Source organism: Thamnophis elegans, chromosome 13 (genome assembly GCF_009769535.1).
Source record: "Thamnophis elegans isolate rThaEle1 chromosome 13, rThaEle1.pri, whole genome shotgun sequence".
Taxonomy (NCBI): domain Eukaryota; kingdom Metazoa; phylum Chordata; class Lepidosauria; order Squamata; family Colubridae; genus Thamnophis; species Thamnophis elegans.
This window is the reverse complement of record NC_045553.1, coordinates 16,883,818-16,907,871: the sequence shown is the minus strand read 5'-3', so window position 1 is coordinate 16,907,871 and position 24,054 is coordinate 16,883,818. Positions and strand designations below refer to the sequence as shown.

The window sequence follows — 24,054 nt, the reverse complement described above, 5'->3', positions numbered from 1 at the left end:
CTTCAAGACCCCGGCTCATCACGTCCACCGCTTCATTGAGTTGGCACGGGGCGGACAGATACAGCTGCGTATCGTCCGCATATTGGTGGTATCTTATCCCGTGCCTCCGAATGATCTCGCCCAGCGGTTTCATGTAGATGTTAAATAGTACGGGGGACAGGACCGACCCCTGCGGCACCCCATATGATAGGGGCCTCGTGGTCGATCTCTGACCCCCGACCAACACCGACTGCGACCTGTCCGAGAGGTAGGAGGAGAACCACCGTAAAACAGTGCCTCCCACCCCCACCTCCCGCAGTCGTCGCAGAAGGATACCATGGTCGATGGTATCGAAAGCCGCTGAGAGGTCGAGGAGAACCAAGATGGAGGCATAGCCTCCATCCCTGGCTCTCCAGAGATCATCGGTCAATGCGACCAAAGCGGTTTCTGTGCTGTAACCAGGTCTGAAGCCGGACTGGAAGGGGTCCAGGTAATCGGCTTCCTCCAAGGACCGCTGGAGCTGGTAGGCCACCACCTTCTCAACAACCTTCCCAATAAAGGGGAGGTTGGAGACTGGACGATAGTTATTAAGTACGGCTGGATCCAACGATGGTTTCTTCAGGAGGGGTCTCACCACCGCCGTTTTAAGTGCGGCGGGGAAGTGCCCCTCCCGAAGCGAGGCGGTAATAACCGCTTGGATCCAGCCCCGTGTCACCTCCCTGCTGTTAGCCACCAGCCAGGAGGGACACGGGTCCAGTACACAGGTGGAGGCACTCACAGCCCTCATGGCCTTGTCCACGTCCCCAGAAGTAACATCCTGAAACTCAACCCAGCGATGGTCAGCCGAATCGTCCTCTCGTGCCTCGGCTGGCTCTGCAAAGGTGGAGTCCAAATCCGACCGAAACCGAGCGACTTTGTCCGCCAAGAACTGGGCATAATCCTCAGCCCTACCCTGCAAGGGGTCCCCCGTATCCCTCTTATTTAAGAGGGAGCGGGTTATCCTAAACAGGGCGGCTGGACGAGACTCGGCGGACGCAACCAAGGTGGCAATATAAGATCTCTTTGCTGCCCTAAGTGCCCTGATGTAATCCTTGGTGCAGGCTGTTAAGAGTGCTCGGTTCGGTTCGGATTTATCGGACCTCCACAAGTGCTCTAGGCGTCTCCTCCGGCGCTTCCTCTCCCGGAGCTCCTCGGTGAACCAAGGAGGCCTCCGGGATCCGCCGCCTCGGAGGGGCCGTAGTGGCGCAATCCGGTCGAGGGTCTCCGATGCTGCCGAATGCCAGGCGGCAGCCAGAGTCTCTACCGGACTGTGGGCGAGAGTATCAGGAATAACCCCAAGCTCCGTCTGGAACCTCAAAGGGTCCATAAGTCGCCTGGGGCGGAACCACTTGGTCGGTTCCTCCTCCCTACAGTGGGGGTTTGGTCTTCGGAAGTCAAGCCTCAGTAGGCAGTGGTCTGACCACGACAGGGGTATGATCTCATTACCCCTCAGAACAAAGACAGAACAAAGCTGAAATATAGATTTAACAAAGTAGCATGAAAAATAGATAAATTCTCTAGCATGTCTAGTGTTCAGTAAGATATGTACAAATCTTTAGAGAAACAGTTTGGTAAATAACTTGTTAGGCAGAGAGACTATCAGCAGCTGAAAGAAGGGTGGCAGGATAACAGGAAAGAGCTCTTGATCATCAGAGGCGGAGAGAAAACTTAGGGATGGCTCCTTGGATTGCTGGAGGAACAGCCCAAATTCCCCCATTCAGAATAGTTCACACAGGAAGGAGCCAACTCCTGTTAAACAGTTCTTCTTCTTCTTGTGCCATATCCGTCATCGGACGGTGGCGATCATCTTGGTGATTCTATTTTTATCAACAGCCGCACAAAAAAGTGCTGCTGAGTTTTGTCCAAATCAAAACCCTTAAGATTTTGAAGCCATGAAGTTGACCTCCTTTGCCTTCAGTCTTTCCCTGGAGGATTAAGAGAAGGATGCCGTATTTTTCCAGGTGTTGCATCCCGTGTCCAACATATTCTAACTTTTGCTTTTTAATGGTTTTGATGATCTCCCTTGGTTTTCCCAGGCAGCCTATCATCTCATTTCTGATTTTGTCAACCAAGCTTATATGTAGCAGCAATATATAAATCCACAGTTCCCAAAAATCTGTGCCCTAACAGACTAGAAAAGTTGTGGTGGTTCTCCCTTCTGTATTTCCTGTTTGTCCTGAGGGTAGATAGATAGGCTGAAACTCTGAGATGTCTTCTACCTTCTAAAATGGTCTGAACTTGACTTTCATTGGGAATGTCATGAAGCAAGTCTGCATTTTGAAGGCCTGAAGGAGTTTCAGGATGCTAAATCTGAGCAGCCAGAATACCGCAGATCTTGGCTCCAGGGATGGAACAGAACTGCAAATAGTACTAACCGTAGCTCAGAAAATCTTTTGATAACTACTACTAGACAAACACCTGCATCAGGTATTTTTCCACCTTTTCTGTTTTAATTCAGAAAATGGGAAGAGCAGAGATGGAATTACCAGTTGTAAAAAAGGAAGCAGCAGTCTCTTGACCCAAGATGAATGTTAGAATTATTTTAAATTCACACAGGGCTGTGTGGCAACACAGCAATCAGGTCTCAACATTTTTCTAGCAGTAAATAGATCTTTAAATAGGAGAAAATGGACTAAATTGAGAAGAATGTGGCACTAAATTATAAGCTACTCTTTTTTTGTATTTTTCTGGCTTGAGGAAATTCCTCACAGGGATTTCTTCAGTCACAGAGGCACCTGACAGATCTGAGTTCCATCTAGAAGGACTGAAAGAACCTGAAAGCCAAGAATTTTCTAATAACTATTTCTGAAGTGGTGGCACTGAGAAACATTGCATTCTTAAGAATACACTTGATACAGAATTAACATAGCTTTAAGGCCCCTTCACTACCTGCATTAACATTAGTTAATTAATAGCTTTTTTAAAAAAAATTCTAGGCCGATATCTATATATTACTCTGGCAAGCTCCTCCCCTCCCCCAATTTGTTATAAGCGATCGAGTGCAAAGGCTTTGAAAATCCTGCAACACAGCAATCCTGGGGCAGGGGCTTAAGTTGATGGTAAATATAAGTAGTCCTCAATTTGCAACAACAGTTGAACCCAACTTTTTTGTTGCTAAGCAAGACAGAGGCTAAGTGAATTTTGCTACATTTTACAACCTTTCTTGCCAAAGTTGTTAAGTGAGTCACTGCAGTTAAGTTAGCAAAAGTTTGTTAAATGAATCTGTATTCCACACTGACTTTTCAAAAGATCACAAAAGGTGATCACATGATTCCAGGACACAACCACCATCCTAAATATAAGCCACTTGTCAAGCACCTGAATTTTGATCACACGACCATGGGGATGCTGCAAAGGACATCAGCAGCGAAAAACGGTGATAAGTCACTTTTTTCAATGCCACTGTAACTTTGAACAGTCACTAAATGGTTGTAAGTCGAGGACTCCCTATATTAAGAAATCAGGAGAGGCCTCAGAGCCCCTTTCCCAAGCAGCACATCTTATTACAGCAGTGACGTGCGGTGAGGGATACCGTTGGTGAGGCAAGAGCGCGGCAGCGGCGAGAAGCAACGTCCCCACCGCTGTGTCCGACAGGCGTCTCTCGTTTATGATGGACATAAACGCGAGATGCCTGTCGGATACAGCGGCGGGGGTGTTGCTTCTCGCCGCTGCCGCGCTCTGCCGCCTCGCCTCCCGTCTCCTCCGTCCCTGCTGACATTCTTGGGAGCAGGTCGGGTGGCTGGCTGGCTGGGAGGAGAAGAGCGGTTTGTCTTTGTGCCGGCTGGCCGGCCAGGCAGGGAGCAGGTCGGGTGGGGGTGGGTGGCTGGCTGGCTGGGAGGAGAAGAGCGGTGAGTCCCTCCCCAGCCAGCCACAAGGGCTCACCGCTCTTCTCCTCCTTGTCCTCCCCGCTCAGTGCTGGGCTGGCTGCAGAAGAAATGGTGGCTGGTGAAAGAAAAACCTCTCCAGAATCACCCTTGCACTTGCGCAGTCGCTCAAGTGCAAGACATGATTCGCTGCTCCCAGATCAGGAGGCGGGAGAATCAGTGCCTCTTTTGCATATTAAATCTTTTGCTTTTTAACTCCGCCTTAACTTTTAAAAGGCAAAAAATTCCTTAAGCAAAAGAGGCCCCGAATTCTCTGGCCTCCTCCTAGTTAACACTGAGAGCAGACACCAAGCCACTGTGACTTGAAATCTGGTAGCAACTATCCTGGCTTTAATTCATTAAAAAAAATATTTAAAACTCTTTCCTTTCTCTCAGGAGACTGGGGAGGCTCCGCCTCCCTTGCCTCTAGTGACTGCACGGCCCTGTATTACAGGGCAGAAGCTTTGGTAAGGTGCACCTCCCTTCATAATTTCCAAAGGGCAGCTGACTGATAACAGAATATTGTCTTACGTACTCAATGCCTCTAACAAAGGCAGCTGCAGCTCACCAAACTTCTTCCTTTTAATAAAATGTGAAAGGCAAAAAAAAAAAATGCTCAAGAACAGACTAACAAATCCCTCTGTAACTGTGATATGGGCAGCATATAAATTAAATAAACAATGAAAAAAGCCAAAATGCTGCTAATGGTTGTTTTTTTATAAATGCATTACTGCTTAAATCAACTGTTTTGTCTGTCTACAGAGGAAAGCTGGATTTTGGAAACTAGTTTTGTATTGTGTTTCTCAATTCAACAGCATGACAATGTAAAGGATCACTGGCACAGAGCTACAGTTGGACTGTTCATCCACTAATGGGAAATGTGAGCTGGGATGAGGCCATCATAAGACAATTTTACTCTAAGTTTTACTTAGTGTACTAAGTAAACGTTTTACTAAGTTACTAAGTTTTACGAAGTGTTTTACTTTTCTGACCTGTAGATTGCATTAGGTAATCCTGCTCAATGCAGGAAGAATTGCAAAATATATTACTTTTAGTTTTCACACAGAAAAAAACAAGTGTACTTCCAATCTCCCTTACGGAAACACACCAAAACCTAGTTAAAGAAGGGTGCCATCAGCTGTTGCTACATCACCTGAAACAAAGCTGCTGCTGCTCAGAAATACTGATCAAATCTTAGCCAAGTAACATCCAAACCTTCAGCCTTTTAAAGTCATAAAATACTTGGGGATATGGACAACTTCCTTCATCTTAGCTAATACATTCAAATAAATACAGTAATAACAATAAACTCTGGCCTGACTCACCTGAAGCAATCTCTGCTCCTATGCAAATATTTCCGAGAAAAACAAAAGCAGCAAAGACATCTATATCTTCTCTCAGCTCTGATGAAAATGTCCACACACAACCAGCCACAAGGAATCCAGGGAGACTTCATGCCCACAGTATCCAAACACAAGTGGGGAAAGAGAAGATCTCTATTTCAACAGATTTTTTTCATTCAATTACATCATGCAACATTGCAACAGAATGTCCCCAAAGGACAGCATCACAATCTGCTAGCAAGCATCTAACAGACCCGGCTTTGACAGCTCCGAGCTCTCTTTAGTGACATCAAAGTGTGCAATTTGAATGGGAAAAAGCCAATACTGTAGGAAAATGTTAGCGCCAACATTCATGACATCTTGTGCTTCCTCCCCACAGAAAAAAATATTCTCTAAATTTAGATATGGGAGATTTTTTTAAAAAAAAAATTAAATTGAAGCTCCCAATATGAAATATCTACATCCATTTTACTATTATTTGACTCTTTGGTACAATAATTATTACAATTATTACAAGCCTCAGTTGAGATGGGCAGCTATAAAAACTGAATGAATAAATAAATGATAGCTATTCAGGCAATGAGTCATAAAACTATTTTCTATGCAAGCCTATGATATGTATTTGGAAATAAATTCAATTTGCATTGGAGCTTAGTTTTTAAAAACAAACAAGGAAGAGAAGAGAAGTGGCATTATTCCTTAAGTGTAATCTTTACATTAGCAATAATTAATGTACAGTAATATGATCACTTACTTATATACCAGCAGTAAAACATTGTTTTATTCTCCTTATATACACTGATTGCATATGCATCAAAGACAAATTCCTTGTGTGTCCAATCACACTTGGCCAATAAAAATTCAATTCAATTCAATTTTATTCTATTCTTAGGCGAACCTTGTACAACTCACTAGAAGCAAGCCAACTAATTTTAGAATAAGACTGGAAAAATCTTAGATGGCACACAAGGGTCTGCAATTCTTATTCTTAAAGTATTTGGTGCTGAAATATTTAGGCACCACCTGACTCTGGATAGCTTACAATACAAATAAAAAAACCCAACATAATGATTTACATAAACAGCAATTGGATTTTTAAAGTGAATCTTAGAAATTCAAATATCCTTCTACTTTGTTATAAATTGTACTATATTCTTAAAAAACCTTAATATGTTTACTTGCGAAACTATTCTAAATGTTAACCTGGAAAATTAAGCAGTAAGGAGACAAGACCTATAAACTGCTTCCCACTCCATGAAGGGCTACCCTGGATCAAGTTCAAAAGCCTGTCTGGGCAGGAAGCGATGCCCATGGAAGTCCACGCACAGTCATCCCTCAAGACAAATAGTCACAAACAGCTTCAAATGCAAAGCTGCATCTCGAGGCAATGAGCTCTGGGCAGTGAAGAGTCCATCACACATACCCCGCCCCCGTGAGACAATTTGAGTCCTAGAAGTTCAGAAAAGTGATTTTCACCAGCTATGGGCACAATGCGGTCGATGCTTGTGGCCGGTGGGATGAAATGCTTCCTTGTTTGAAGTGTAAGATAGAGATGGAGACGGTAAGGTGTTTCATCGTGATATATATTATCTTCTTCCTAGCATTTCCACCCCACAGGTGAAGGGGTTTGTTTTCTTGTTTCGGGTTCAGCGGCTGTCGACCCACTGACTGCCCCAGGGACGGACGAAGCGGCTGGCCCCTGGAGGCTGACCCTCGGCTGCCCGTCCCGAAGTCGCCCAGGGGCCTTTGGGGCCAGAACTCGCCGCCGCCGCCTCCTCTGAGGCAAGAGCATAAAAGGAACCCCACGCAGGCGCCCCGTTTCCCGGCCTTCCCTCCCCGAGATCAACAACCGGCCCCAACTCCGGATCAACCCCCGATCTTTCCCTGCCCCGCCCCCCAAAAGGCGCCCCCTCTCCTTTCCCACGGCAGCCTCACCTCAGGATAGCCGCCTCGAGCCCCCCCCCCCGGGCCCTCCCGGCGGAGGCCCCCCACCCACACCCCGCTCAGGGCCGGTGGGTGGATGGGGGCGGCTTCTTTCTCCCCGGAGGCTTCAGGCGAGCGCTCCAGACTCCTCCCGGAGCCCCCCGGCCCCGACTCTGGACTCGGCGCCCGCCCGGACCCCCGCCCGCTCCTCAGCTCACCGGAAGGGGCCACAGCCGCAGCTCTTCTCCCCGGACGGCGTACGCTTCTCTCCCCTCCCAGCCGGAAGTGGGGCCTTCACCGGAAGCGCCTTTCGCCCCTGCGCCGTCAACCGCCGCGACGAAGGTTTCGGCGGCGAAAGGTCCGGCGCGAGGGATCCGTCCGCGCGGCCTGGAGGCGGTTCAGGGAGCAGCGGCCTTTCCTGATCCAGATCCCGCGGGAGGCCTCACGCCCTCCCTCCTCACCGCCGGCGCGCCCAGCGGCTCCGGACTACGACTCTCAGAGTGATCCGCGACCAGCACAGCTCGGGGATGGCGGCGCCTGAGGCAAGCGACAGCGAGGAAGACGCGGCGGCCTGGCAGCGCCTGCGGGAGGCGGCCTGGGATCCGGCGCTCGGCCGAGCGGCCGCCGTGTCTCCAATCGGTAGGGCTTCTTGGCTTGCGAGTGCCGAGCGCGCCGGGCCTCCTCTGCGGCCTCCGGGAAGGCATCTCGATCCGTCCGGCGTCTGGTGGCGACGGCGCCCCGGTTACCAAGAAAGCTGTGTGCCCACGCCGGCCCTGGGCGTCCCCGAGAGGCAGCCCGAGCCTTTCCCGGCGACTTGGGGCCTGAGGAATTAGCACCCGCGGCGGCCTTTCTCTTAGGCGGGCGCTTCGTTTGCTGCCACGATGGAGTCTTGAGGGGTTATGTGTATCATAAAATATGCCTATGTTTTATATACAAACACATGTACACACACACAAACATTTAAACAGGTAACCTTCGACTTAAAACGGTTCGTTTAGTGACCATTCGAAGTTACAACGGCACTGAAAGAGGAGATTTACGACAATTTTCCACACAACTACCGTTGAGGGAACCCATGGTCGGGATTCACATCTTTGGCAAACTGGTTCATATTTATGACGGTTGCCACATCCTGGGCTAATGAAATCCACCTTTTGCGACCTTCTGACAAGCAAAGTCCAGCCAGACACCCTCAGACAAGTGGAGGAGCATTGGAAAACGGGCAGAAATTGGTAGTGGTGGTGCTTATATATCCCTCTGTGGCCAAGACTTGTTTTGCAGTAATTCTGATCCTGTGTGTGTTGCTGATGTTTTTAGATATTTATGCTCTGTCTGGTTAAAAGAAAAACCTGGGCAGGAAGCAACACTCTTCCTTATGTTGACTGGGAGCGATGGCTGGCATGCAAAAACAATCCAGCTGTCAGCTTCTGCTTTGCTGTTGCTTCAGCTGCCATGAAACGGGGAGGGGGGGGCGTGTATGTGGGAGGGATTTAATTGATGTGCTGGAGGAATGTTCTAGGATGTACCAGTCGTTGGGATTACGCATGCGTACGTGTTTCCCGCCTGCATCAACGGCCTACACATTCCATCTTCGGCCTGTCTTTTTGAAGTTATCTCACACCTGACATTTGAAGGACTTATGATTGGACTGGAGCTTTGATCCTAAGGGGGGGGAACGGGTTTGCCTATATATCAATTGCTTTCGCGCCATATTATTCAGATCTTGCTTCACTACTGCCCGCTTACCATTTATAATTAGTAAAAGTACTTTGGATTTCCAACCCATGGAGTCTCTTAGTCTTCTTTCCTAATTATGGAGTGGAGTGGGTCCTGACACCAGCCTTCCCTTATTATGTGCTGACATTTTATGAAAGTGGATCAACTGACAGAGTGAAGAGAGCTGCGTCACGTGAGCAGATCTTTGTGCAACAGGTGGAATGCAAGTGAATGTAGCTCCAGAGGGATTTTAAAAACAGGAATTGGTGGTGTTGCCTCCCAAGTGGGAAAAATTCCTTTGCAGAGCTTGTTTCGGCATCACTTGTTGAGAAAGCCTTTCCCAGCACCTGCAGGTTTCGCCTGTCTTCATGTATCACTTCAAGGAAAGGTCTTAAGGACAAAGAATTCAGCATTAAATGGTGGAGAGAAATTGGGGTCAGAGTTCTCTCCAGACTAAATGTGCCAAAAGCCACCAACCTTCTATTCCTCAACTTCCAAGCACCTTGTCTCAATTACGTCCCTCCTCCCCTAGGCAAATGCCTCTCCTAAAATGCAGTACAAGTAGTCCTCATTTGCTGGCTGCACTTGGGACAGTCCGTTGCTAAGTGATGTGGTTGTTAAGTGAATCATCTGCAGTCATTAAGTATGACATTTTGTGACTTCCAGCCAGCTTTCCATAGTCTTTGCTTGTCAGAAATGACAGCAGAGGTTGCGGTGATGGTCACATGGCTGTTTGGATGCTGTGATGGCCACAACTTCAAGAACAATTGTAAATCATCTTTTTGGGGCTGTCGTAATTTCAGATGGTTGCTAAATGGGTAGTCAGTAAGCAAGGACTACCTGTACAGTATCCAGGACTGGAATTCATATATCAGGTGCCATTTGATCAGCGTAGGACAGAAAGAAATGATTACTTATTTTATCTTGATCTTTATTTGACTCTGTATTCAAAAATTTTATTTTATTTTAAAACAAACATTTCATCATTCCTCAATCAGTAAGACATCGGAGTACAATTTTTTGTGTGTCAAAATAGTTCTAGTATACCACCAAATTCTTGTCTAGCCTAATGTATACCCCTCCCTCCCTCCACCCTCCCCCCCAACCCCCTCCTCCTTCCCCCCCCCCCGACTTCCCAGAACCCGTTGCAGCAGCCCTCCCCTCGCTCCTCGAGTCAGTAGCTGAGCTGGCAATTGAGTTTCCCAGGCTTATGGTTCTGTGGGATTTCAATTTGCCTTCGCTCGGTGAACACTCTGATGGAGCGCAGGAGTTCATGGCTTCCATGACAGCCATGGGCTTGACCCAAGTAATTCGGGGCCCGACTCACTCGGCGGGTCACATGCTCGACCTCGTATTCCTCTCGGAGCAGTGGAGTTGTGATCTTGGTTTGAGGGGTAGCGAGATCTTACCCCTGTCATGGTCGGACCACTACCTACTGAGGCTTGACTTTTGGAGACCAAAAACCCCCACTGTAGGGAGGAGGAACCGATTAGGTGGTTCCACCCCAGGCGCCTTATGGACCCTTTGGGCTTTCAGACGGAGCTTGGTGTTGTTCCTGATACCTTCGCCCGCAGCCCGGCGGAGACTCTGGTTGCTGCTTGGAATTCAGCAGCGGCAGGGGCTCTTAACCGGATTGCGCCTTTACGGCCGATCCGAGGCAGTGGATCCAGGAGGGCTCCTTGGTTTACTGAGGAACTCCGGGAGATGAAGCGCCGAAAGAGACGCCTAGAGCAACGATGGAGATCCAGTAAGTCTGAGTCAGACCGAGCGCTTTTAACATCCAGCATCAGAGCCTACCTTCGGGCAATTAGGACGACAAAAAGAACACACATTACCTCTCAGATTGCTTCCGCTGAGTCGCGCCCAGCCGCCTTGTTCAGGATAACCCGTTCCCTCCTAAATAGGAGGGATACGAGCGACCCTTTGCAAGGCAGAGCTGAGGATTACGCCCAATTCCTCGTGGATAAAGTTGCTCGGCTTCAGACGGACCTGGACTCCAATTGCGCAGAGCCAGTTGAGGCACCAGGGGAGAATCTGGTAGGACATCACTGGATTGATTTTCAAGCTGTTACCCCTGAGGACGTGGACAAGGCCATGGGAGCTGTAAGTGCCTCCACATGTGTACTGGACCCGTGCCCCTCCTGGCTGGTCACTAACAGCAGGGAGGTGACACGGGGCTGGATCCAGGCGGCTATTACCGCCTCCCTTCGGGAGGGGTTCTTTTCCCCCGCTCTAAAGGCGGCGGTGGTGAGACCCCTTCTGAAGAAGCCATCTTTGGATCCAGCCGTTTTAAACAACTATCGTCCAGTCTCCAACCTCCCCTTTGTGGGGAAGGTTGTTGAGAAAGTGGTGACCTTTCAGCTCCGGCGGTCCTTAGAAGAAACCGATTATCTAGATCCCTTCCAGTCGGGATTTAGGCCTGGCTACAGCACGGAAACCGCTTTGGTCGCATTGATCGATGATCTCTGGAGAGCCAGGGATGGAGGTTATGCCTCCGTCCTAGTGCTCCTTGACCTCTCAGCGGCCTTCGATACCATCGACCATGGTATCCTTCTGCGACGACTGCGGGAGGTGGGGGTGGGAGGCACTGTCCTACGGTGGTTCTCCTCTTACCTCTCGGACAGGTCGCAGTCGGTGTTGGTCGGAGGGCAGAGATCGACCCCTAGGCCCCTGAATTATGGGGTGCCGCAGGGTTCGGTCCTGTCCCCCCTCCTGTTTAATATCTACATGAAGCTGCTGGGTGAGATCATTCGACGGCACGGGATAAAATACCATCAGTATGCGGACAATACGCAGCTGTATCTGTCCGCCCCGTGCCAACTCAGTGAAGCGGTTGACGTGATGTGCCAGTGCCTCGAGGCTGTTAGGGACTGGATGGGGGTTAACAAGCTTGTACTCAATCCGGATAAGACCGAGTGGCTGGTGTGTTTCCCTCCTACTAATTGGCCAAGTGTTCCATCTCTCAGGCTGGGGGGTCAAACAGTACGTCCCTCAGACAGGGTTCGCAATTTGCGAGTCCTGGACCCACAGCTGACTTTTGAACACCACTTGTCGGCTGTGACCAGGGGGGGCATTTGCCCAGGTTCGCCTGGTGCACCAGTTGCGTCCCTACCTGAACCGGGAGGCCCTCACAACAGCCACTCGCGCCCTTGTGACCTCTAGACTGGACTACTGCAACGTGCTCTACATGGGGCAGCCCTTGAAGAGCATTCGGAGACTTCAGCTTGTCCAGAATGCAGCCGCGCGAGCGATCGTGGGTACATCTCGGTTCACCCACGTAACACCTATCCTCCGCGAGCTGCACTGGCTGCCTATTGGTCTCCGGATACGCTTCAAGGCACTAGTCGTCACTTATAAAGCCCTTCATGGTATTGGACCTGGGTACTTGATTGGCCTGCTGCCAATCACCTCCACTAGACCGATTAGATCCCACAGATTAGGCCTCCTCCGAATTCCATCCGCCGGCCAGTGTCGACTGGCGACTACCCGGAGGAGAGCCTTCTCTGTGGCTGCTCCGACCCTCTGGAACGAACTCCCTATGGAGATTCGAACCCTCACCACCCTCCAGGCCTTCCGCAAAGCCCTTAAAACCTGGCTGTTCCGACAGGCCTGGGGCTAAAGAGCTGTTGCCCCCGTCTCGAATGGTATGACTGTTGTGTGTTTTTAAATTATGCATTGTTATGTTTCATTTTTACTTTTGTCTGTACCCCCTTCCCTGATTTGAATTGTGAGCCGCCCTGAGTCCCCTTCGCGGGAAAAGGGCGGCATATAAATACAATCAAATCAAATCAACCCGTACACGGTATGGATTTTTAACAAACACAGTCTAAAATCTATTGAGAAAAAAGAAATAAAGAAATTAATGACATCTCCACATTGATCTTAGCTTCTTCTTGCTGAGCTAACTTTAAACAATTTAAATCATTTCTGATTTTAAGCATAGGCTAACTGGAATTTCTTGGTCCCGTATTTATTTTGTATATAGTCAATCCATTTTTTCCAGTCTCGTTTATATCTCTCATTTGAGTGATCTTTAAGATATGCCGATATTTTAGCCATCTCGGCTAAGTTTGTAACTTTCAATGTCCATTCTTGAGTTGTAGGCAAGTCTTCTTTCTTCCAGTATTGCGCCACCAACAGTCTTGCTGCCATTATTAGGTGCAGAATCAAGTTAGTCTCTACCGCTGTAAAGTCAGTACATATACCTAGTAAGAATAACTGAGGAGTAAACTTTATCCTTCTTTTAAAGATATTTTGCATAATCCACCATATTTTTATCCAGAATGCCTTAACCTTTTGGCAGGTCCACCATAAATGATAATATGTAGCATCGAGAGAACCACACCTCCAACATTTAGGCTGTACATTCGGATACATAGAAGCCAGCTTTTTAGGATCTAAATGCCATCTATAGAACATCTTATAAAAATTTTCTCTCAGGTTTTGAGCTTGTGTGAATTTCACATTTCTTACCCAGATTCTTTCCCATGTATCCAACATTATTGGTTCTTCAATATTTTGAGCCCACTTTATCATACAATCTTTAACTAATTCTGTTTCCGAATCCATCTGTATTAATACATTATATATCCTCTTTATATGCATTAAGCATTGATCTCTTATTTGTTTAAACAAATTATCTTCAGCTTGGATAAAACCAATTTTTTGATCTATTTTCCACCTGGCCTGTAATTGCCCATACTGGAACCATGTTTGAACTACCTTCTCTTTTAATACCTCTAAAGATTTTAGTTGTAGTACCCCCCTTTCCAAAATGAGAAGCTGTCTATAGGTAGTTTTATCCTGTTTTTGTGCTATGTTCATATTTTCAATTGCATGTCTAGGAATTGCCCACATGGGTATCTTGTCATTTAATTTATATTGGTATTTTTTCCAGACCCGCAGTAAAGCGTTTCTTAAAATATGACTTTTAAACTTCTTATCCAATTTTTTGTTGAATAACAGGTAAGCATGCCAACCATATACCAGATCGTGTCCCTTGATATTCAATATTCTATCATTAGTTAAATGAGTCCAATCACTAATTACAGATAGCGCCACTGCATCATAATATAATTTTAGGTTAGGTAATTTCAAGCCTCCTCTCTCACGTACATCTTGCATTATTTTCATCTTTACCCTCGGCTTCTTTCCTGCCCATACAAATTTGTTGATACCCTTCTGCCATTCTAAAAGATTTGCATCTTTTTTAAGTATAGGTAACATTTGGAAGAGAAATAAAAATTTTGGTAAAATGTTCATTTTCACTGCCGCTATCCTACCCAGCAAAGATAAGTGCAATTTCTCCCATTTTTTCATCTCTATCTGTATGCCAAAGTGGTTCATAATTATGCTTATATAATTTCCTGTTTGAGGTTAAAATATTGACTCCAAGATATTTGACTTTTTTGACTACCTCACATCCTAGCATCCCTCCTAGTTCTTCCTTTTGTTTAGTATTCATATTTATAGCTAATATTTTGGTTTTTCCTAAATTTATTTTAAAACCAGATACTTGACCATATTGATTAATCGTATTCATTAAAACCATACTGGATTCCTGCGGTTGTTCCAATATTATGACCAAATCATCCGCAAAAGCGCACACTCTATATTCTTGCTGCCTAATCTTGATCCCTTTTAGACCATCCAAGCCCCGTATTTTATTCAACAATACTTCCAAAGTTATAATAAACAATAGCGGGGACAAAGGACAGCCCTGTCTTGTACCTTTTCCAATTTGAAAAGAGTCTGTTAAACTTCCATTGACTATAATTTGTGCTGTTTGCTGTTGGTATATTGCTTTAATTGACTGTAAAAAATTATATCCTATCTGCATTTTTTGCAATATCTTCAACAGAAATTGCCAGTTAACTCAATCAAAGGCCTTCTCAGCATCCAAGAATATAAACGCAGCAGGGATCTGGTTATTCTTTCCCAAATATTCTAATGCATTAATAATTAATCTGACATTACTTTTCATCTGTCTCCCCTGTATAAAACCTGTTTGGTCAGTGTGTATCAATTGTTGAATAACCAGCATTAACCTATTTGCTAGTATTTTAGTAAAAATTTTATAATCTACATTAAGTAATGAGATAGGTCTATAATTTTTTGGTTGGGTAGTATCTTGATCTTCTTTGGGTATCAAAGATATAAACGCTGTCTTCCAAGATGGAGGCACTTTACCTTCCGTTTGAATCTTATTAAATAATTCTCTAAGAGGTTCTACCATTTCTAACTGTAAATTTTTATAGTAAACCGCTGTCAAACCGTCTGTACCTGGTGCTTTCCCTAACTTTAATTGCTTAATTACCTGCAAAATTTCCCCCGAGGTTATTGGTTGATTCAATTTTTGCCTGTGCTCTTCTCTAACTGAAGATATTTTCTCTTTATCTAAATATTTGTCTATATCTAGACCATTAATTTTATCCCCTTTATACAATTCTGTAAAAAATTCCCGAAAAGCCTTTTGAATCTCTTCCTGTTGAAACACCTCCTTCCCTCTGTAAATCAGTTTAGATATATTTCGAGTTTTCCTTTTTTTCCTAATCTGATAAGCTAACCATCTGCCAGGTTTGTTTGCGTTACAAAAGGTATTGTGTTTTGCATATAATAAATTAGTGGCTACCTGGTCAGAGATCAACATGTCAAATTGAGATTTTAATATGGTGATAGCTTCCTTAACCTTTGTATCGCCTGGATTCGTTGTTAACTCCAACTCTTTTCTCTTAATTTCCTCTTCCAATTCTGTTCGTTTTAGCCCTTGTTTATATCTATGTGTTTTATTTATATTCATCAACACTCCTCTCATATACGCTTTGCTTGCATCCCATACGAATTCCATAGATGTACCCTTATTCATATTCAAAACAAAATATTCAGATAACCATTTTTTACAATCATTAATATACTTTTCATATCTAAATAAGTTTTAATTCAATCTCCAAGACCTTCTTGCCTGCACTACCCTTCCCAATTCCATCCAAACTGGGTTATGATCCGAAAGGACCCTAGCCGCAATCTTTGTCTTCTTGACCCTAGAAAGCAAATCATTACTGATTAGTATAAAATCAATCCTTGAAAGGGATTGATGTCTATCAGAGAAGAAAGTGAAATCATATTCCTCTGCGTTTCTTTCTCGCCAAATATCTCTCAATTCAAAGTCATCCATCATGTCAAAAAAAGGTTTGGGTAGCTTTGCTCACATCTTAGTATTTGGGTGAGAAGTCTTCTTATCTCTCTTAGTGTCTATCACACCATTCCAATCACCCAATAGTATACAGCAGTGGTCCCCAACCTTTTTATCGCCGCGGACCAGTCAGCCTTTGATAATTTTACCGTGGCCCGCTGAGCGCGCGCAGGGGTGGGAGGGCGTTGTTCGCGACGACACATTGATTGTTTATATATCACGTGCGTACCAGCGCGGGGCTCTCTTCCCTGGAGCCTTTGCGCACGACCCAGGAGCCTTTGCGCTGCAGCGATCATGTCCCCCGGCCGCTGCAGCGATCATGTCCCCCGGCCGCTGCAGCGATCATGGTCCCCGGCCGCTGCAGCGATCATGGCCCCCGGCCGCTGCAGCGATCATGGCCCCCAGCCGCTGCGCGGCCCGGTGCCAGGTACTCCACGGCCCGGCACCGGTCCGCGGACCGGGGGTTGGGGACCACTGATATACAGGACCTATAGTCCCATTGTACTAATTTGGCATGAAGATTTCTATAGAATCCATCTTGTTGTTGATTAGGAGCATAAATTCCCAAAAGTAATGTCTTTTTCCCTTCTAGGATTAGGTCTAACGCGATATATCTTCCAAAGGGATCTGCTTCAATTAATTCAGCTTTCATGTCTTTTCTTAAGTATACAACTATACCATTCTTCTTATCCATAGCAGAAGCTACAAAATGTTGACCAAGTTTTGAGTTAATCAGATATTTTTGATCAGTTGATTTGATATGAGTTTCTTGCAAACAAATTATGTCATTCTTAAACTGTTTGAGATAATGAAGTATTTTCTTTCTCTTCTGTGGAGAATTCAATCCATTGACATTCCATGTTAAGATCTTAGTTGTCATCTTTGATTGGCTGAAGCTTTTTTAGAGCTTCCTGCATGGCCTGTTTAACCTTAGGCCTAGCTCCTCCCACTGCTTCCAGACTTGTTATTGTAGCTCCTTGATCGATGGCCGGTGATTGTTGAGGTTGTTGCCTTTTAGCTTGTTTCTCCATTCGTCTAGTAATCTTACGGCTAGGTCTTTGTTCCATAACACCTTGCGCTGCTAGAAGAGAGAGATGCTCCATCTTATCTGATAGTTGTGTAGTTTGCTGTCTGTCCTGTCCTTCTTGTGGTCTTTCTCCAGGTCCAGATGATGCAGGATATCCAGCCTTCAAAATATTATGGTAAAAATCTCGGGCTTTCCATACAGAGTTGAGGCGATATCTTTGCCTATCAAATGTAAGTATAATACCAAATGGTGCGTCCCATCTATACTGTATCTGACGGTTTCTGAGTTCTTCGACTAAAAAAGCGTAGTCTCTCCTGGCTCTTAACATTTGAGGTGGTATCTCTTTCAAAACAATCAGGTCTTGACTGCCAATTTGGAGCTTAGTGTTATAAGACTCTTTTAGTATCATGTTTCTGAGCTCTCTTGTAGTGAAGCATATAACGATGTCTCGAGGAAGCTGTTTCTGCTTTGCCACCCAGGAGTTAACGCAATAAAGTTTGTCGATCTGCCAGTCGAGCTTAGTCCCTGGTCTTCCCACCAGGCGGTCAAAGGCTTCTGATAGGATCTGTTTCAGGTTCTCCTGTTTCTCCTCACGCAGCCCCCTTACTCTTAATGCCAGTTCCATTTGTCTATACTGTATCATAATAATTTCTTTTTCAGCATTTTCAACTTTTTGTTCCACCACCTCTGTTTTCAATGTCAAGTTGGTATTAGCCTCATTAAGATCCTCTAAACTATCTTCAATTCCGGAAACATGCTCTGTCAATACAGTTACAAGTCCCAGCATTTCATCTTTAATTTTAACAACCCTGGCATCGATTTTATCATACAACTCCTGTTTAAGTCCTTTTATTTCCCCTTTTATTTCTTTTATTTCTTCTTTTCCCTCCTGTTTTATCTCCTGTTTTATCTCCTCTTTAAGATCTCTAAGTTTATCTTTCATTTTAATTGTCTGAGCGTTGAGAGCCACACTTAATTCACTCAAGAAGAATTCTTTCGTTAACAAATCTCCAGCAGGGGGCGTAGGGAGCAGAGGCTGCAACCTTGTGCCGGGCACTGGGGATGTGCCCCTGGGAATAGAGGGCAACGGTTTCAGATTAGGATTTGGTTTTGAGGCCATTCCAAATTTTATCTTCCAGCAGTTAATAAAACTCTACTGGCTGACTGTGCAGCTATAAGAAAAGATGCTGAATTTCTCCCTTTGTTTTGAAATTTGAGGCTTTGCAAAGCTTTACCAAGGATTTCAGAAAATAAGCATTGTAACAAGACAGTTCAGCAGATTCATCACCATTTAAATTCCAGATAAGCAAGATTAATGAGAGAAAGGAAGTCTTGTAAAAATGAAACTAATTAAAAAGTTTCTGCTGGCCGATTGTGAGGCAGGGTGATAAGACACTCCTTTGAAGTTTTAGAATTCTGTAGTGTTTAACAAGGAGATTAAGAAAATAATCATTGTTACAGGAGAATCCAGCCGGCTCGGCGCCATTTTAAAAGCCTCTGAGTAAATAGATTTTCAGAAGAAGATCTTGTAAAAAAAAAGAGAAGCCTGACCTCTGTTTTATGACTTCTTCTCTACTTGGCTCTCAAGGGAGACTTTTGTCAAGTGCTTTGATGAAGCTCAAGCAGAGGCTGTGCGCTGCATTCCTGTGGTCAGTTAAACCGGTCTTTCTGTCAAATTCTGTCAATGGACCACTAGGGCTCTTTCGGCTGTCAGTTTTCTATATTTCCACATTCTTTAGTCACAAGTCTTGTGAATTCATGTTGGAAGTTTTTTTTTAACTTGGAGTTTTCTTTTCAGAGAATTCTTGGAACCAGCGAGCAAGTGAACGCAGCATCAGGTAATTGAGCTGTCCCCAACTGCATCTACTAGAGCAGGGGTGGCAAACTCCATTTCATTGAGGGCCGCATCAGGATGGTATTTGACCGGAGGGGGGGGGGGGCTCAATGTCACTCATGTCAGGGGTGCCTTTGGTCCAAGTGCTCTGCCAGCGGCAGCAGTCTCCCAAGCTCCCATTTCTGGCTGTGAAGGCCTCCTGCAACCCTCTGCCAGTGAAAATGGAGCTCGGGAGGGTCACACATAGCCCCGTTTTCACTGGCAAAGGCACTGCAGGCCAGTCCTTTGCTGTTTCTAGGGCAGCCCTGCGGGCCAGATCTAAGCATCCTGTGGGCCTGATCCGCCCACCGGGTCTTGAGTTTGACACCCCTGTACTAGACATAAATCTACTTTTAAACAGTGGCCCCTCTACAAGAGAAACATATGTTTGTGGATGAAGAACACTTGAGGAGAGAAGACTGAAGTCCTTGTCTCTCGGCATTCCAGCTTCCCAAAGTCAAGAATCAAAATGTTCAGCCACTTCCCTACTGTAATCCCCCTCCAAAAACGGGTTGTGGAGAGACCACAGCCCCGGAAGAGAAATCCTGTAGGCAGTACTTAACTTAGGAGGAGTCTGTTTCTTTACTGAATGGGGGATCATTTCCTGCAAGTCACATTTAGAAATTAGAGATCTACTACATTGAAAGCAGAGGAATCCCAAATCAGACAGGGTATAGTGTTTCTTCGCCCACAGCTTCCCAGGGACATCCACTCAAGAGCATGGACTTCATCTCCCAGCAATCAAAATTATTGCAGAGACTGCTGGAAACTGTAGTTCATATGAATTATCTGTCCTAGATGGCATGAACTGCAGTTGTGCCAGCATTCTCAGGGATGCCCAAATCCATCCAAGTGATTCTGTTCAAAGTAAACTATCCAAATGGCAAGTGTTTGATGGACATCTTCTAGAGAATACTCCTATGGCGAAAGGAATACCAGAAAATAACTGAATCTTCTTTCTCCTGAAACAGAGATAAGATCTGCAATCATGAGCAGGATGGAAATGAACTGCAGACCACACCAGAATTCCGAGCACACGTTGCAAAAAAACTGGACACCATCCTGGACAAGTAGGCACAAGCATTTTATTAACATTTCCCTTTAGGCATGGCCTGGTGAGAGCTTTTCATAGAGAATCCTGAATAGCAATAACAATACACCTAGACTTGTATACCCTTCACAGAGCTTTACAGCCCCCTCTATAGATTGAGTCTACCTTGAGCCACTGAGAATTGAACTGGTGGCACTTGGCAGAATTAGCCTGCAATACTGCATTCTAACCACTGTGCTATCACATTCCCACTACAAGGGACTTATCAATATACTGCAGATACCTCTTGGTTGGCAATATGCAGGTATCAGTATTGTTGCTTGCAAAGCTGTTTCTAAATTAGACATCCTGATCTGCACAGAATCACATGAACATCCTTGGGATAAAACTCCATGATGTGCTTCTAACCCAAATGTGCCAACCTGGTTGGTATGGTCCTTGGCAGGGAATGCTTCATGTTGCATGGATACAACCGAGGCTGGTTGTCCGACTTCTACATTCACTTCTTTCCAATCATGTTCCTTGAAAATCTTGATGGGCAGCAGAGGTCAATATATACATTTTACATACATACACACATACATACATATATATATTGCGTGTGTCCCCTCGTTTATTAACTGCCTTGTTTAGTGACTCTGCAGTTATGATGAAGAAGTAACTTTCCATCCAATCCTTGCATTTATGCCTTTGCAGATCATAGAAAAGTTGAAATGAAATCATCAGCCCAATGACAGTTCTTCTTAGCGGCCACTTTGTTTAATGACTGAGTTGTGGGTTCCCATTGTGGTCACTCTTCCAAGGTGGGTGAAATGAGGACCCAGACTGTGGGGGCGATATGCTGATTCTGTAAACCGCTTAGAGAGGGCTGAAAGCCCTATGAAGCGGTATATAAGTCAAATAAATAAATAAATAAATAAATATAACTCAGGTCTATGAAGCTAAGAGAAAATAAGAGAGGATCAATCTGAAAGAATGTGAGGCCTTTGGACTGGAGTGGATGACGTGAAGTTTTATTAACAGGAGAGCTAAAACGCAGGTCAGAAAGCAGGCATGAGGTTTATCTCGTGATGAAGGTTGCAGGTGAAAGGAGGGACCGACAGGCAGGAGGCGTTTGCATGTGACACACCTCAGTGACAGGATAAAGAAGAACCAGAGATGAATTTGCTGACAAAATGTGCAACATTCTGAATAAATATCATCAAAGGGAAAGTTTTTATATGCCCTCCATCTCCCTATCCGGCAACTCTGAGCACTTAAAATATTCCGTTAAGTGGCCTGGATGTGTTGAAACAAGATGAGAGATGATTAACCTGACTTTCCTTCCTTGAAACTAATCGAATAACAACTGATGTCAAAAGGTGAAAAGGTCCATTGCTTCCCCCATCAGCTGTGCTAAAGTCCTAGATTTCTCAGTGCCTTTCTCTAGGTGTGTGGGAGGGGAAGACCTCTCTGGATGCTCTGGCTATGCTCTTTTTCTCCTTCCATCTGCATTCCTGCTTTGGCCAGTGTCCCCTGAAGTCATTTGGACAGAATCTGTTCTGCTGGTCGGGGCCATATCTCTGGTTTGAGGGGCCCAGATTTTGGGGCTTTTGCTCTCCTGGGAACTTGGGCCAGCTGGGAGTGTTAAATGATCAGCAAGCTCTTGGTTGCAGATTTAGCCTGTGTTTTTTTCAGGCATGAGAGGCTACAAGAAAACTCCCTGCAAGCCGCCCTTGGCACCATGCAGAGTGGCAGCCCTGGCTTCCCCTCTCCCTCCATTGTGCTGATCCTGCTTTTTCTTTCAGTACGATAACCCTCTCGACGTGCCCGTTGCGACTCCCGCGAGACGAGAACAGCGTCTCCCTGGAAGAAGACAGTGGTGAGCCGCCTGCCTGGGGGAAGATATGTCCTGTTCGTTCAGCCTGCTGGGGCTCTAGAACAGGGATGCTGTGCTGGCTGGGGAATCCTGGGAGTTGAAGTCCCCAGGTCTTAAAGGTGCCAAGGTTGGACACCCCTGTTCTAGATGGATGCTTGAGCTATACGGGATTGATGGGCTGTGTGTGTGAGAGGTTCATTCCTTTCAAAGGGTCCGTCTTTCGGCACCAGAATTGATGTTTGCAATGTGGGCTGTAGGAAACTCAGCTCCTATGAGCCTCTTCTTCCTCCTTTCAGGCTCTAGCTTTTAATTCTAGGAAGCAGCCTGAGAGTTGCCTGGCCCAGTCTGAGCAGCTGACTCACATAGCACCTTCCCTCTTTTTCCTCTTGAAATGGTGCAGGCTTTCGCCTCTTTTCCTCCTCTGTCCCAGGAGACGGTGGGGAACCAGAAGCTGCCCCTCGGAAACAGTCAGCGTTGCAGCGTTCCAACTCCAGGTGAGGAATGGGAGGGGGGGTCTCTGCCATGAAAAGGGGCAACAGACAACGGCCTCGGCTGCTAATGTAATGCACTGAAGCCTTCTGGCTTGCAAATGGGCTTCAGTCAGTCTCTGAGGGTGGCTCAGGATCTGGGCTCTGGCAGCCTTGTCCTCCTGGGTGCCTTTTATTTCATTTATTTATATCTCATTCAACTCAAGGTGGCAAGTATACTAATACTCCTTCCTCCTCCTGTTTTCCCCACAACAACCCTGTGAGGTGGGTTGGGCTGAGAGAGAATGGCTGGCCCAGATATCCAGGCGGCTTTCACACCTGAGGCAGGACTAGAAGTCACTGTCTTCTGGCCCAAAGTCTTCCAGGCATCCTTCATGCCTAAGGAGGGAGTAAAACTCACGGTCTCCTAATGATTGGCCCAGGATCGCCCAGCCAGTTTTCGTGCTTAAGATAGAACTAGAACTCACCTTCTCCTGGTTTCTGTCCTGGTGCCTTGACCACTAAACCAAACTGATTCATATACTGTGTCAAGCAACAGTCTTTAATTAAATGGAGATAGCCTTGGTCATCTTTAAGCCATGGCTTAGAGATGGACCAAGGCAGTAGATTTTAATTGATGCCAGTCAAATGTTACCTCTCATAGCACAGCATGCAGCACCATCAATGGACTCAGTTTGCATAACATGGTGATTGTGTCCACCCAGGATAACAAGCACATTTTAGCCAAGCATCTCGTGCAAACTCAGCACATAAAGTTGGCTGAAGTATAAAGAATATTGGGTGAATGACGTGATTAAAGATAAGTCAGCATGACTCACTCATAAAGGAAAGAAACACCTGGTTTTCCAGCTGTTAATATGGCTTCATTAATATACCCCCCTCACTCCCATGTGTATCTGTATCTTTCATAATAGTGGGCCGTTTCAGTCTCATAATTGTAAACAATTAATAAGCATATTTACGTATGTATTAGCCAACTATGGGCAAAAATGTAACTCTGCTTTCCTCCCCAGCATTGCTTGTGATTCTTCCAGTGGCCTGGAAAGTGACCCAGAGTGGCAGAGATGCCAAGAAGCTGCAGTGACAGCAGCAGACATTCTGAAGCACAGTGGTCTGCCACCAACAGTGGCCCAGGACTCCGGCCAAACAATAGAGGCCAGATGGAAAAAAGTCAAGAAGAAGAAGAAGAAAGGGAAAAGAGGGGAAAGTGGCCAGCCAGAGGCCATCGGAGCAGCAAGTAATAGCCAGAACAAGGAGCCCTCATGTCCCATCAGTCCAGAGGCTGTCAGTTGGACAGAGATAATGCAGAGGAAGAGGAAGAGGAAAAGGAGGAAAACAGAAGCAGGAACAGAATGACCCTCCCCCCAATATTTAATTTGCCAGGGGAGTTTGCATGCCAGCCTGTCAAAGTGGGCACCCCAACTGCTGCTTTCTCCAGTGAGCCCCAGTGGCTCTTGGAGCTGCAGGACATCAGGGAGGGGCAGTGAAGACGGTGAGAGGGCATGGATGACCAGCTTTGTGGGAAACCTGGGGGAGCAATTTCTGTTTTCTTACCTGGTCCATCTGAAGAATGATGTGACTCTCTTTTGCAGATATGGTTCCAGTCTCTATGAGATGGTCATTTTGTGAATAGTCAATATACAAAACAATATTTTAGGTACAGAGTCTCCTTTGTTTTATTGACCAAAAGTTAAATATATTT

The 24,054-nt window shown here is 45.8% G+C and overlaps 2 protein-coding genes across 3 annotated transcripts in view; one reads left to right on the top strand and one right to left on the bottom strand.

Annotated features, from left to right (window-relative positions):
- The window catches only part of RNF185 (ring finger protein 185), a 32,136-nt gene extending 24,700 nt beyond the window's left edge, over positions 1–7,436 (bottom strand). Inside the window, exon 1 of one of the 2 annotated variants that reach the window (XM_032228708.1) lies at positions 7,366–7,436. The gene's annotated coding sequence lies outside the window, so the exon portion shown is untranslated. Of the gene's footprint in view, positions 1–7,159; positions 7,297–7,365 lie in introns of those variants that run through there. The other variant, XM_032228709.1, reaches the window with a different exon arrangement.
- Positions 7,437–7,658: 222 nt separating this feature from the next.
- On the top strand, positions 7,659–24,017 carry C13H12orf43 (chromosome 13 C12orf43 homolog). Its single transcript, XM_032228707.1, has 6 exons — positions 7,659–7,786; positions 18,881–18,920; positions 19,927–20,025; positions 21,794–21,867; positions 22,265–22,358; positions 23,366–24,017. The coding sequence occupies exons 1-6, from the start codon at positions 7,675–7,677 to the stop codon at positions 23,706–23,708; spliced, it is 762 nt and encodes a 253-aa protein (XP_032084598.1). The 5' UTR covers positions 7,659–7,674; the 3' UTR covers positions 23,709–24,017.
- Positions 24,018–24,054: the final 37 nt, after the last annotated feature.

What these genes read in the sequence shown, in the direction of transcription:
- C13H12orf43 (XM_032228707.1), top strand. Translation starts at nt 7,675, where the DNA reads ATGGCGGCGCCTGAGGCAAGCGACAGCGAGGAAGACGCGGCGGCCTGG. An exon ending in GGCCGCCGTGTCTCCAATCG is followed by an intron (nt 7,787 to 18,880) that starts GTAGGGCTTCTT and finishes TTTTCTTTTCAG; the next exon opens with AGAATTCTTGGAACCAGCGA. An exon ending in TTGCAGCGTTCCAACTCCAG is followed by an intron (nt 22,359 to 23,365) that starts GTGAGGAATGGG and finishes TTTCCTCCCCAG; the next exon opens with CATTGCTTGTGATTCTTCCA.